At 39.3% G+C, this 15,727-nt stretch overlaps 1 protein-coding gene across 1 annotated transcript; it reads right to left on the bottom strand.

The window, feature by feature from the left end:
• Nucleotides 1–14,987: 14,987 nt before the first annotated feature.
• Nucleotides 14,988–15,521, bottom strand: LOC110901585. The gene has a single exon (XM_022148399.1). The coding sequence runs from the start codon at nucleotides 15,519–15,521 to the stop codon at nucleotides 14,988–14,990; it is 534 nt and encodes a 177-aa protein (XP_022004091.1).
• Nucleotides 15,522–15,727: the final 206 nt, after the last annotated feature.

The following is a 15,727-nucleotide window of genomic DNA, read 5'->3' as shown; positions in this document are numbered from 1 at the left end:
AAATTACATCCTGACCAGAGATGAGCTTTTACTATTAAAAATGAGTAAAAGAACAAAATATATTTCATAAAGGAATGAAATATATCTGGTTTTTATTTTAGAGGAAAACACCTTAACAAAAATCAAAGGAAGTTTTGAAAATAATCAAAAGGATCCGACAATTTTCCAGTAAATTCATGATCATATCATTCTCAAGTTATTTTGACCATTGTTTGGGTCAATTTCTTGTCAGTTGATTGTAAATTCCTTTTAAGCACCATCACTGAAGATGCTATTGTTACCAGAACAATTCCTGTATTGATGAATGCACACATTTGCACAATGACCACTGATGATCTAATTTGAACCTCAAGAGTGTTTTATGCTTATACTCTTTTGCTTTTGATTTCAAAAGTTTGAGATAGCCACACTTTAAGATATGTTCATTTTCCTTTTCCCTTTATACCCTGTTTATTCATATGTTCAGAAATACTCACTAGGAGATTATATTTTGAACATACTTTGTCCATAATCATTTTGAAGCAATGTTTTGAGAGATCTGACCATGTTTGAGCATGTTTTATTACAGATCTCACATTACTTATGATTAGAACTGCTTTGACATCTTATTTTCTCAATGTGTTTTTGACAAAGTTGATTTGATCCTTTTGAAGGTACTCAACCTGCCTTTGAGCACTTGAGAGATTTTGACAAAAGTTTTATTCCCTCTTTTCTTTGTCAGCAGTATTCTAGTGTTTTAGATGAACACAAGTTTTGCTGAACTGAGGTACATACTTTAGTTGTTTACTTAAAACATCACAAATATCAAAAAAAAACAATTGAAATCAATTTTGAAAACATCGAACGATCCCATAATTTATCAGATATTTTACAGATCTGAAAACTATGAGTGATATATGCATGAAAACACTTGTTGTGTGAGATTTGTGTGTGATATGACATCTTGGTTGATTTTCAGAGTATCTGAATATTCATTTAACCATGATTCACTCGTTACTCTGTTTTTCAACTAAATACAACCAACCTTGGTATCAATGAATTTTGAGCTGAACTATTTACGTCAAAATGATTGTTAAATCAAATTTGACTGTCCAAGCTCTGATACCAATTGTTAGGATCTAAGGCTGTCTGTGATTGTGTTTGTTTGCATAAAACGAATAAGTGCAGCGGAAATGAGTAGCAAACTTTGTAAACACAAACAACGGAAAGTGTAGATTGATAAACAGTTGCTTTTCATTGAGTCAAAAGATTTACATAAAAGCAAAAGATTACAGTGCAGGCTTACAATCTAAACTCCCCCTCAGCCTGATACACCAGAGTTGGTTGCACAAGATGAAAGGATGAATTGAGGAGAAAAACTCACTCAAAACGATCAAGTGTAACAGTATAGAGTAGTGTCATACTTATAGGCAAACCAAACTACTGATATGCTTCAGCTGACGTCACCATGATACTGACATCTAACGACCTAACAAACTATAAATACTGTTCTATACAAACTACTGTTATGTAACATATGATAATCACTAAAGTACAAAACATAAGGAAACTACTGCTTCACGTTCCACTGTTGTAGCCTTAGCACAGATGTTGAGTCTTCAGTGCTTTCTTCAAAGGTGATCAGTCTTTGAGAGGGCAGTGCTTGAGTCTTCAGCAGTACTTAGGATACAGCAGTAGATAGAGCAACAGAGTTTGTCTTCAGCAGTTGTTAGATAATCATCAGAGTTTGGTTTATCAGTTGTTGTAGTGGAGCAGCACTTAACATCCATCAGCTGTTAGATAACCACTGTCAAGGGGAGAGATTAGAGTAAACTGCTGCTTATTAAGTGTCCACTGATGGGATCCGGTTTCGGCTTTACATTATCTGTTCCTCTGTTAGGGTTCAATCCCAACAGATCGGCTGGCCTGGTCGATCGGCTGACATGTCCAATCGGTTGGGCTGTTCGTTCGAATAGCCTGTTCGATCGGTCAGCATTCTGACTTGGTCGGCCTGTTCGTCTAACACTTGGCTGTTTTGACGTTATGTCGAGGTGTTTTGACAACGAGCTGAACCATGGCACCTTCGTTCTTACTTGTTTCCCCCGCTCAGACAGGATTCACCCAAGTCCGGCCGGTGAACAGTTCAGAACGGTAGTTTAACGTTTAACCCGAAATCGGTGAACCTCGTAGATAGAATCCGAATCTTGAACTACACAACCATTAGAATGATTAGTGAGTTGGCTCAAGCTCCGTTTCTACCGGTTTGAAGGCATTAAATGTAAAAGAGTTGAAAGAAAGTTGGAAATCTTTCTTTCAATCCTTCTCATCATGTAAATGTTCAGATCTGTGATAGATCTTAGTTTGTTTATGTGGAAATCGGCTAGATCCAAGTGATTCTTGGTGGATTGAGGCCAAAACATGAAGTTCTTGAAGAACACCATGATGACATCATCCTAGAACACTTAGATCTTGATGATTTCACGGTTAGAATTCAAGATTTGAAAGATAGAAAGGTGTAGGAGTGTGCATAGATCAAAATCGTACAAGATTTAGGATGAAATCTTACCGGGATTGAGAGAAATCTAAGAAATAGTGAAGAACACGAGATGGTCGGTCAGAGGGTTTCCAAAAGTGGAAAGAATGACAATGACAGGCCTATTTATAGGCTTCCAAAAGGGGAAAGAGCTGGCCGATCGGCCAGGCATCCCGATCGGATAGCCTGCTCGATCGGACAGTCCGTCCGATCGGCTGGGCTGTTCGATCGGCTAGGAGCCTGATCGATCCACAGCCTGCTTTGAGCGTTCGGTGCGACGATTTCTGATATTTCGATTTCGATTGAAGGCGATACGAATACGATAGAGTTTCCTATTCAAATTACTTTTAGTCCCAACCACTATATCTACATACAAGCATCTATATTTTACACTATCTTTTCGTTACCATTCATCATAGTTCGATTTCGATTGAGTTTCGAGTTTCGATTCGATTGATCACCACACATAACATAAAGTAAACACGCACAGGTAACACGTAAGGCACACACACACACGTAATATAACACCAAATTCGCATAGTTCGAGTTTTGAGTTCGATTGATGATTCGATTAGCTTGATCATTGATTGATTGACTTTATCGCATTGTTACTTCCTACTATTCACAGTCGTAAAGCGTTTCGCGTTGATTATCATTCGATTACTTCGATTCTTTTGATTAACAACACTTACTCCACATAATACAAATAATAAAACATAAAATAGACTAATTACAGTCAAAGAAGTCAAACTTGACTTGGACTTTGACTTTGACTTTGACATTCGGTAACACGGGGTGTTACATTGGTCCCTCAACTATCATTCGGTTTATAAAAGGCTTACTAGTCCAGGCTTCTTTATTTTTTTTAAACAAATAATTAACTAAGTTAATTACCCCTAGTTAACTTAGTGAATCCCGGGAGTTCTAACCCGTTTATTTTAAGTTCCGTTAACTCGGGCCTTTTATCCATTTTATTTCTTGAAAGTTCTTATCCGCTTTTTAATTAATATTAGGATTATTTATTTAAATCCTAATATTTACCGGGTTAATTGTTACCTGCAAACGATACTTTACCCGTCTTTTAGTATTAACGGGGTTTGATTACCAAACCCGTTTTCGGGGAGTTACACTTACCATTGAATCTAAGATTCCTTGCGGAGCCTTTCTTTCCAACGACCCCCTTTCGCCAAAAGCGTGGACTTTAAGCAGATCTCTAAAAGAAAAGACGAAAAAATTCCTGACCCGACACCAGAAACTAATTCTTTCCCATAAACCCAAAGCCAAAGAACATGCAGTAAAAAGATGCAGCACCGAATCAGGACCGACACCGCAAAAGCTGCAATCATCTCCAGCCACCACCACTCCCCTCGCGGCTAGAGCCTCAAATGTCGGAATCCTATCCATCTCCGCACGCCAAGCCAAAATATTGCATTTTAACGGAACCCACTTACACCAATCCATGACAAAACGATTACTATAATCCCTCTTAGAATCAACCCACTTCCAAGAATCAGGGCAGTTAGATAAATTAACCGAGCTCAAAGCCGAGACTAAATCTCGCCACTCAGCCTCTTCATCTCCAGAATCAGGATCATGTCTCCATAACCATAGACCCTCACCGTGTAACCGATCATGTCGCAACCCCCGATCCCAAATCCCCGGGAACGGGCGGCCGCGAGCCAGTTTCGGTGGTATCACGTTATTTGTCTAATTTGGCAGCGGAAATTTTCATCAGGACCGTAGTTAGGAAATATTTTATCAGAGTAAAATACCACAGTTCCATATCATTAAACACATGGGTAAAACCCAAGTTTTTAGTACACACAATTTCATAGGGATACACCCTATCTTATTTAAGAAAAACATCTATTTCTTTTAGGTAACTTTATTGCCACTTTTCCAAGCCTTCAGTGCTGTCCAGCTGGCTTCTATTTGGCTTTCACATTTTGTTACCTGAAATGTGTTTTAAAAACATTTTGTCAGTGGGAAATACTGGTGAGTGAATCCCAGTTTAATCAAGTTTAAATAAAAACCATTGTACAGTATTGAGGGCGATCTCGCAATTACATTTGTTTCCAAGTTATATCAATTATCACCCGTGGTACTGTCGTACTCAACTTGTGGAAATGTTACTCCTTGACCAGGTGGTAACAAATTTTGTATACAAAACCCCAACATACCCACGATAATTGTATTCTTACAAATACTCAATAACTGTTTAGTATATTTAATTAACTGAGGTTTTGTAAAAACAGTTAAGAAAAAGAGGATTACTCACATTGTTGTTTTAGGGTTTTCAGTAAGGATTTCCTGGGAATAATCTATAAATTACACAAATGCACGTGTGTTAGTATAATAACCCATTTTAACATTAGTAATACCTTCCCCGAGACGGCATTCCAACGACTACGCCGAGCAGAACCACGACAGCCGTTACGGAACCCTGGATCAATTGGGCAGAGTATCTAATACGTCTCCAGGGGTTATGATACTTACATCGTAGCAGAACCTCGCTATTTAGGGGGGTATTAGACCGCGTATAAAGCCTACAATTCAAAAATTGAGATTGAGAAATGATTTTTGAACAATTTCGACTGAGATCCGAGGCCATCTATTTATAGTTGCTGAATCTGGTTCCCTCGCGGCCCGCGTAACATACGGGCAAGGCCTACGCGGCCCGCGTCAAAGCTAGTCAACGGACTAGGTTGTCCGGATCATCAGGTAGGTCCGCCACGATGAGGACACGTGTCGGCCTGGGGTGTTGCCGTGTTCTTGGTCTCACGCGGCCCGCGTAAGTGTTAAGGTTAGCTTACGCGGCCCGCCTTAACTTAATAAATCAACGAATTCAGGTTCCAACCCTTATACCGCCCGCGTAGGGATTGAGGTGGGGTCCTACGCGGCCCGCCTCAACTTAATATTTCTTGTTTTTAATTTATTTTAAATGGCATAATGGACTTTAGGCTCGGTTTTCACATACGGGTATATTTTGGGACATATTAGGATATTCTAATACATATTAGGGTGTCGGGAAAATAATCGAGGGTGTCGGTTTAGTTAGGATTGTTACATCCTCCCCACCTTAATTTAGAGTTCGTCCTCGAGATCTACTGGAACAAATGTGGATATTTCCTTTGCATTTCTGATTCAAGCTCCCATGTATATTCAGGTCCTCTTTTGGAGTCCTACTTTACTTTGACAAGAACTAATCTTTTATGCTTCAGATTCTTAACTTTCCTATCTTCAATCTGTAGAGGTCTTTTTACAAACTTGAGTTGTTCATTTATTTCTATATCCTTAAGAGGTACTACAAGTGATTCATCAGCTAGGCATTTCTTGAGATTAGATACATGAAATACATCATGTATTCCTGCCATTTCCTCTGGCAGTTGTAGCTGATAGGCTACAGGTCCTATTCTTCTAATAATCTCAAAAGGTCCAACATACCTGGGACTTAGCTTTCCCCGTTTGATGAATCTTACCACTCCTTTCCAAGGAGAGACTTTTAACAATACCTTATCTCCTATTTGAAATTCCAATGGCTTACGTCTGTTATCAGCGTAACTCTTCTGTCGATCACTTGCCGCTTTCAGTCGTTCCTTGACTTGAATGATCTTGTTGGTTGTTTCTTGCACTATCTCAGGTCCAGATAGTTATTTTTCCCCAATTTCTGCCCAACAGACTGGGGTTCTGCACTTTCGTCCATAAAGTGCTTCGAATGGTGCAGCATTGATACTTGTGTGATAACTGTTATTATAAAAAAATTCTATTAAAGGTAAGTGATCGTCCCAATTACCTCTGAAATCAATTACACAAGCTCTAAGCATGTCTTCCATTGTCTGAATTGTTCTTTCGCTTTGTCCGTCCGTTTGAGGATGGAAAGCTGTGCTTAGATTCAACTTGGTTCCCATTGCTTTTTGGAAACTTGCCCAAAAATGAGAGGTAAAATGGCTATCCCTATCAGAAACAATTGATAAAGGTATTCCATGTAATGAAACAATTTCATTTACATACAATTTGGCTAATTGTTCCATGCTAAAAGTTTCCTTCATTGGTAGAAAATGAGCTGACTTGGTTAGCCTGTCTACAATCACCCAGATTGTATCATTACTTTTTCTTGTTTTGGGTAACTTGGTAACAAAATCCATAGTTATCAATTCCCATTTCCAAACTGGCATTTCTAACTGTTGTAACAAACCTGAGGGTTTTTGGTGTTCAGCTTTGACTCAAGAACAAGTTAAACATTTAGAAACATAAGCTGCTATATCTTTCTTCATTCCTATCCACCAGAAATTTTTCCTTAAATCCTGGTACATTTTATCACTTCCTGGATGCATCGTATATTTAGACTTATGGGCTTCTTCTAATATACGATGACGTAGATTTCCTAATTTAGATATCCACATTCTCTTTTCATGGAATCTCCAAATTCCATCTGTTCCTTGTCCTAATTCCTTAATCATACCTTTCAATTTTTTAGTATCATCTTTGATTACTGATTTTTGTGCTTTTCTTGTTTGATTATTTAAATCTACTTGTAGATTTAATTTAAGAGAACGTACCTTTTTTGGCTTTTCATGATATTTTCGACTTAAAGCATTTGCCACTACATTTGCTTTTCCTTCATGATATTGAATATCACAATCGTAATCACTAAGCAATTCCATCCAACGTCTTTGTCTCATATTCAACTCTTTTTGCCCAAAAACATACCTTAAACTTTTATGATCTGTGAATATGGTAAACTTACTACCATAAAGGTAATGTCTCCAAATCTTAAGGCCAAAAATTATGGCTCCTAGTTCTAAATCATGGGTTGAATAATTCTCTTCATGATTCTTAAGCTGTCTAGAGGCGTAAGCTATAACCTTTTGACGTTGCATCAACACACATCCATAACCTAACTTAGAAGCGTCACAATAGACTACAAAGTCTTCAGTTCCTTCTGGTAACGCTAATATGGGTGCATGGGTTAATATTTTCTTAAGGATTCTAAAGGCTTCTTCTTGTTTTGGTCCCTATTCAAACTTAATGGATTTACAGGTTAACTTGGTTAAGGGAATGGCTATTCTGGAGAAATCTCGAATAAATCTTCTATAATAACCAGCCAATCCTAGAAACTTCTAACCTCGGTTGGCGACTCAGGGGTTTTCCATTTGGTAATTGCCTCGATCTTAGTTGGATCTACATGAATTCCTTTATGATTAACTAAGTGTCCAAGAAATTGTACCTGTTCTAACCAAAATTCGCACTTGGAAAACTTAGCGTACAACTTTTCCTTTCTTAATAGACTTAAAAGTAGGTGCAAAAGCTTTGCATGCTCTTCTTTATCCTTAGAGTAAATTAGAATATCATCTATGAAGACAATTATGAATTTATCCAAATATGGCTTACATATTCGGTTCATCATGTCCATAAATGCAGCTGGGGCATTGGTTAAACCAAATGGCATGACAGTAAATTCATAATGACCATACCTTGTTCTGAATGCGGTCTAAAGAATATCCTCTTCCTGTACCTTTAATTGATGATATCCTGACCTTAAATCGATTTTTGAGAAAAATCGAGCTCCTTGCAATTGATCGAACAGATCATCGATCCTCGGTAATGGGTACCGATTCTTAATCGTGACTTTGTTCAATTCACGGTAGTCGATGCACATACGCATTGATCCGTCCTTCTTTTTAACGAACAAAATCGGTGCTCCCCATGATGATGAGCTTGGTGATGTGTGTAAAATGCAACATATAAATTACATCAAATGAGGCATAAAACTAACCCTTTTTAAGTACTAATGTTGGAAAAAGTGTGTTTTTGTCTTCCTTTTGTATTTTCAGGATTAAATGAGCTCAAATTAACAAAAGAAGCAAAAAGGCAGCTAAATCTAACATAAATACAAGAAAAGGAACAAAAGTGGATTGCCCGACCCCTCGACAGCATCCTCCCAAGCAAAACAGAGAAGGCAGAAGACTGAACACGCCCCGTGCTCAGCGAGCACGGGGCCGTGCCCAAGAAGCAGCAGAAAAGACAAACCTGTAGAAGCTTCTATTGCTCACCACGGGGCCGTGCCCAGTGAACACGGGGGCGTGCCCAAAGTACTGCAGGCGCATTAATTGTAATTGCGAATTACAATTAATGAGGAGAGATAGTGTCAGACAAGCACGGGGCCGTGCCCAGGCCTCTGTTCAGCCTATAAATAGGAGTGCTTGGCTTCATTGCAACTCATCCATTGGCACACCACCTCTCTCACACTACATCCACCACCCACCACCATCACAACACCATCATCCACCACCATCATCCATTGTCCATCATAGAGTGTGTGAGTCGTCTCGGGATCCAAGATTGATCGTAAGAGTTCTTGACAATCAAGGCCATGTTTGCCTAAGTCTCTTACATCACTTGGTAAAGACAAGTGTTTAGTATAATACTTTTTATTTTTAATCTTTTGCACTTTTTATTTGGTTTTGTATTAATGACTTTAATAACTAGTTTCTAATGTTGAAGGTGACTTTTCCTTATCATTTGTTCGTGGTGTCTTGGCATTATTTTACTGTCTATATAAAATAAAAGATTTTCACCATTCATATCTCCACGGTCTATATGGAGGTATGTTGGCTACCTGGTCGGGGGTTAAGGGAATGGTTTGGTAAGGGTCTTGCCCTTGTTCAGCGTTAGAGGTCCTGCAAGGGACCTGGGTCAAATTTAGTAGGATCTCCTTCAATACCCAAAGGTATTGGATGGCGGGGATCCAAACTCTTTGACCCCCTCATAAGTAAACTACTATTAATACTATAACCCGACTAATTAGGACTGTATCCCTGCTGACTCAGACTACTTAGTCGAGGGTAACGTCACCTCCAAAAGAGGGGCCTACCATAATTTGCATTAATAACTTAATTCATTATCTTTCAATAATCCGACCCTTTAGGATTGTATCCTTGCTGACTCAAACTACTGGGTTGAGGGTAACGTCGCCTTCAAAAGAGGGGCCTACTACAATAACTAAGATAATCTCTTAAACAAGTGCAAAAGTGCGAAAATAATCAAAGGTTATACTAATACACGAGTCGGATCCAAGTGATTCATCTTGTCTATCTGTTTTTTTTTTTATTTTTATTTTATTTTTCAGCATTTAGTTTTATTTTCTTAGTTTAAAAATCTTTTTCTAATATTTTGATTTGATTAGACATTGAGGATAAACCGGTACTAAAAGCTCTTGTGTCCTTGGACGACCTCGGTATCTTACCAACACTATACTACGTCCACGATGGGTGCACTTGCCCATATGTGTGTTTAGTGTTAGTAAATATCGTGTTTTATAAATTTAAAACTTGGCTAAAAAGTGTAAAAAGGGCTTAAAATATATACAAAAAATATAACACACTTTACGCACATCACTTGGCTGTATGAATCCTTTCTCCAATAATCCGTCTAATTGTTTCTTCAGCTCCTGCATTTCGGCGTGTGCCAAACGGTAAGGTGCTTTGGCAATCGGTTCTGTTCCGGGTAGCAGGTGAATTCTGAATTCAACTTCCCTGTCTGGCGGCAGTCCTGGCAATTCTTCTGGAAAGACATCTGAAAACTGGGAAACTACTGGAGTGTCTTTTAATTCTTTTCCTTTAGTGCTAGTGATTATAGAAATCAAATACACTATAGATCATTTTCTTATATAACTTGCAGTTTTCATCACAGAGATGAATTTTGTGGATTTAGATGGTTTATCTCCACTAATTGTGATTTTTTCACCCCTTGGTGAATTTACTTGGATTAACTTTTGATCACATAAAATACTGGCTTTATTGGCTATTAACCAATCCATTCCTAACACGACGTCAAATCCTACCAGATTCATTGGGTAAAGGTTTGCAATAAATTTTTGATTAAAAATTTCTATTCTTGCTCCCTGCAAGATTTCAGAAATCCTAACGGTTTCTCCATTTGCTGTCTCTACTAGACATTCTTGTGGTAGTTTAGTTAATGGTTGATTTAGAAGTTTGCAAAACGAAGTATTTATAAAACTTTGGTTTGCACCAGAGTCAAATAATACTTTAGCAAAAATATCATTAACTAAAAACGTACCAGCTATGACATCCGGGATCATCTTGGCCTCATCTTCAGTTAGAACAAATGCTCTAGCATTTTTAGTGTTCATATTGTTTGCAGGTGGAGCTAACTTCGGACAGCTTGGCTTGATGTGACCTTTTTCTCCACAAATAAAGCACAATCCATTACTAGATTTCCTCCTGCAATCTTCTTCCTTGTGTCCTGGTGCCTTGCAGTAATTGCAGTGAGTGGAGCATCTTCCGGAATGCTTCTTCTTGCAGATTTTGCAGTATGGTGCAGAGGTAGAACCTACATTTCTACGGTTGGAATTCCCAGAACGGAATTCTTGAGTAAGCCTTTGAGTTAGGTTTTTCCTCTGGTCTTCTTCTCTAGTACGGATTAATTCATTTGTCAAGGTATTGGCTAGTTCTACAACTTCTTCTATGGTTTGAGGTCTAGCTGCCTTGACTACATGTCTAATCTCTCCAATTAATCCCCAGATGTAACGGGAGATTAATACCGGTTCAGGTGATGCAAGGGTCGGTACTCTTCTAGCATATTCAAAGAATGTAGTAGTATACCCCTTACTATCTACCCCGGTCATTCTAAGGTTCAGAAACTTATTTTCTATCTGTTCCTTTTCATTAGGAGGACAGAATTTCCTTTCCACCATATTTTTAAACTCCTCCCATTCCATGTTATAAATCCTATCACTTCCTCTTGACTGGAGGATAGTGTTCCACCATTCTAGGGCTGAGTTCTTAAACAGATTCGAAGCAAACATTATTTTATCTTCTTCAGCACACTTGCTTATTTTTAGAACAGCCTCAGATTTCTCTATCCAGCGTAGAGCTGCAATGGGTCCTTCATTGCCCGAGAATTCTATTGGCTTGCAGGACCAGAATTCTTTGTAAGAACAACCATATGGAATGGTTCTTCTTCTTTTGGGAATGGGCACCTGAAGTACGGGTCCATTGTTCACGCTGTGTTCTGGTTCAATTGGTCGCTTACTGCTATGCTTACTTTTATTATCCGCTTCCTTAACATATTGGATAATAAATGGCATTGCATCTATGATTCCTTGTGCCACTATGTGTTGAATAGCACTATTATCCACTTGATTTCCATTGTTATTGTTGTTCGGATTCTCGTTATTCAGATTATCATTATTCGAGTGATTATCGTTCTGAATATTATCATTCTGGTTTTCCTGATTCACTTCGTTGTCCATCTGAATTTTAAACATTTACCACATATTAATATCACCCATAATATTTGAATATAGCCAATAACATGACACGCACTTTGGTCAAAAGCGTCGAGCATTGCGACTTTTACTCTATTCATATACTATGCATCTATTATACACCAGTACTGAAATTACAATACCAACTGAAATTTAAAACTACACTACTAGTAATAGGCATCAGTAGTTTTTTTTTTAATCACATACACACATATATTATTATATTATTTCTACCGTTTCCATCATCGATTCAAGGATATAGATTTATCCAAAAATCCATATTGCGTTCATCGAATTTCCATACGAGACGCTCTCCCACCTGTCTCATTCGTTCACTGCTTTCTAAAATTTCCTCACCAAAAGTCCTAAGTTCTTGTACGTTTTCTGCACTCATTGGAGGTGTAGGTTCTAGGACTGGGTTTGGAATCTGGGGTGCGGGTTCCTAATACGAGGCCTGGTATGGGTAAGGATTCTCTAAGATCTCCCTAATGTACGCATCATTATCAAAATAGGGATCTAGAGGATCTAACCCTGGGTAGGCTCCTAGATTGGGCATTGGCACATCTTCGTGTATCGGGTAGCGTTGCACATAGTCCCTAACGTCATCCCACCAAGGGTCGTAATTTGGATGTAGGGGATTTGGTGCAGGTACCCTAGGTATTTCTTCTGGATTGAAGTCATGCATTTCTACTTGGTTTCCAGGGTTTTCTATCTCCATCGGTTGGTCGGGAATTTGTGGTTGTGGTTGGGGTGCTAACAATTGCTCCAGGTTTGGGTCAGCTGCAGTGGTTGCTAAAATATGGATATTGGCTATACCCCTATTAAGCATATCCTGGGCATATGCATCGGTTTCTCTTTTGGCTGCGGCTAGTGCTCTCTGGTCTTGTAACTTTTTCATACGCTTTCTACGCTCGTGTACTCCCCTACTGAACCATCCCCTCTTTTTCTGAGGAAATGGCTCTTCAGATTGAGCCTTAAATATGAATATTCCTTCTTCTGTATCAGCAGAGTACCCCGAGAGGGCAGGCTGAGAAGAGGCACCTTCGCTGCTAGGCGAACCAGACAATTGACGATACGCGTCAGATGGTCCTTGGTCGCTCATACTGAAAACTAACAAATAGTCAGATAACACATAACAAGAAAATACAATTATGCACGTATTTCTGTTATTTATTTCCTAACACTTTGAATTTTGATGTCAGCAGAACACTTCTGTGGCTGAATCAGTGGCAGAGCTCTGATACCACCTTCTGTCGCAACCCCCGATCCCAAATCCCCGGGAACGGGCGGCCGCGAGCCAGTTTCGGTGGTATCACGTTATTTGTCTAATTTGGTAGCGGAAATTTTCATCAGGACCGTAGTTAGGAAATATTTTATCAGAGTAAAATACCACAGTTCCATATCATTAAAGACATGGGTAAAACCCAAGTTTTTAGTACACACAATTTCATAGGGATACACCCTATCTTATTTAAGAAAAACATATATTTCTTTTAGGTAACTTTATTGCCACTTTTCCAAGCCTTCAGTGCTGTCCAGCTGGCTTCTATTTGGCTTTCACATTTTGTTACCTGAAATGTGTTTTAAAAACATTTTGTCAGTGGGAAATACTGGTGAGTGAATCCCAGTTTAATCAAGTTTAAATAAAAACCATTTTACAGTATTGAGGGCGATCTCGCAATTACATTTGTTTCCAAGTTATATCAATTATCACCCGTGGTACTGTCGTACTCAACTTGTGGAAATGTTACTCCTTGACCAGGTGGTAACAAATTTTGTATACAAAACCCCAACATACCCACGATAATTGTATTCTTACAAATACTCAATAACTGTTTAGTATTTTTAATTAAGTGAGGTTTTGTAAAAACAGTTAACAAAAAGAGGATTACTCACATTGTTGTTTTAGGGTTTTCAGTAAGGATTTCCTGGGAATAATCTATAAATTACACAAATGCACGTGTGTTAGTATAATAACCCATTTTAACATTAGTAATACCCTCCCCGAGACGGCATTCCAACGACTACGCCAGGCAGAACCACGACAGCCGTTACGGAACCCTGGATCAATTGGGCAGAGTATCTAATACGTCTCCAGGGGTTATGATACTTACATCGTAGCAGAACCTCGCTATTTAGGGGGGTATTAGACCCGCGTATAAAGCCTACAATTCAAAAATTGAGATTGAGAAATGATTTTTGAACGATTTCGACTGAGATCCGAGGCCATCTATTTATAGTTGCTGAATCTGGCTCCCTCGCGGCCCGCGTAACATACGGGCAAGGCCTACGCGGCCCGCGTCAAAGCTAGTCAACGGACTAGCTTGTCCGGATCATCAGGTAGGTCCGCCACGATGAGGACACGTGTCGGCCTGGGGTGTTGCCGTGTTCTTGGTCTCACGCGGCCCGCGTAAGTGTTAAGGTTAGCTTACGCGGCCCCCCTTAACTTAAGAAAATCAACGAATTCAGGTTCCAACCCTTATACCGCCCACGTAAGGATTGAGGTGGGGTCCTACACGGCCCACCTCAACTTAATATTTCTTTTTTTTAATTTATTTTAAATGGCATAATGGATTTTAGGCTCGGTTTTCACATACGGGTATATTTTGGGACATATTAGGATATTCTAAAATATATTAGGGTGTCGGGAAAATAATCGAGGGTGTCGGTTTAGTTAGGATTGTTACAGATAATGCACACTACAAGTTTTCACAACCTCTAAGCGGAAAAGAAGAGGAAACCTATCTTTTAGCGGAACATCTAAAAGCCACGGGTCCAGCCAAAACATAATGTTGTTGCCCCTACCCAACCCACCACCCCTTTAAACAAGTTTCGGATTGCCACATTGTCCACAACCGGCTTCTTCAGCACCGAGACGATGTTACACCACACCCCACCATACGCTTTTTTCGCCGGGAAAAAATCCCACTCGGAACCACCAATATGTAACGCCTCAATGACCTTCACCCACAAGTTTTCCTTCTCATTTTTATATCTCCAACCCCATTTTGCTAAGAAAGCAGTGTTAACATCCTTAAGTTTGTGAAGCCCCAATCCTCCCATCTTTCTTGGAGAAGCGACTCTATCCTAAGCAACCCAGTGTAATTTCTTTTCCTCCGAAGTACCCCCCCCCCCCCAAAAAAAGGAATCTCCTAATCATAGTCTCCAAGTAAACCATCACCTTAATCAGGGCCCGATATAGAGAAAAAAATAGGTGGGAAGACTCTCCAAAACAGACCGAATTAGAGTCACTCTACCACCTATATACAGAAAAGAAGCTTTCCAAAGGGCTAGGCGTTTCTCGAAAATATCGAAAACCGGTCTCCAGTTAGAAATAAGATTCATATTGGCCCCGATAGTTAAGCCCAGATATTTGAAAGGGAGGGCCGCTGCTCTACAACCAACCACCTCAGCCATAACGTCGACTTCCCCCATGTTCAACCCAAGCCCAAAAAGATTAGACTTGACAAAGTTTATATGAAGACCGGAACACGCATAAAAGCACTTAAGAATTCTCACAACATTTAGAATATTTTCCTTACTCCATTCCCCCATGATGATAGCGTCGTCAGCGTAAAAAAGGTGAGAAACATTAGGGCCATCGTTAGGAAGAGTAACACCTTTCAATAAACCCAAATCACAAGCCTTTCTAATCATACAAGATAGAGCTTCCACAACAATGACAAAAAGAAAAGGAGAAATAGGGTCCCCTTGACGCATTCCTTTATGGCACTTACATTCAAAGGTTGGGGCACCATTCACCAAGACAGACGCCCTAGTCGACGCCAGAACCCCTTAATCCATAAACACCACCTATTAGGAAAACCCATCTGAGCGAGGATATCCACCACAAAATTCCAGTTAACATTGTCGTAAGCCTTCTCAAAATGTATCTTAAGAAGAAAAACCTTTTTGTTAACTCTTTT

This window comes from Helianthus annuus, chromosome 13, assembly GCF_002127325.2.
Source record: "Helianthus annuus cultivar XRQ/B chromosome 13, HanXRQr2.0-SUNRISE, whole genome shotgun sequence".
NCBI classification, from domain to species: domain Eukaryota; kingdom Viridiplantae; phylum Streptophyta; class Magnoliopsida; order Asterales; family Asteraceae; genus Helianthus; species Helianthus annuus.
The sequence above is the reverse complement of the archived record's forward strand: the minus strand, read 5'-3'. Positions and strand labels throughout refer to the sequence as shown.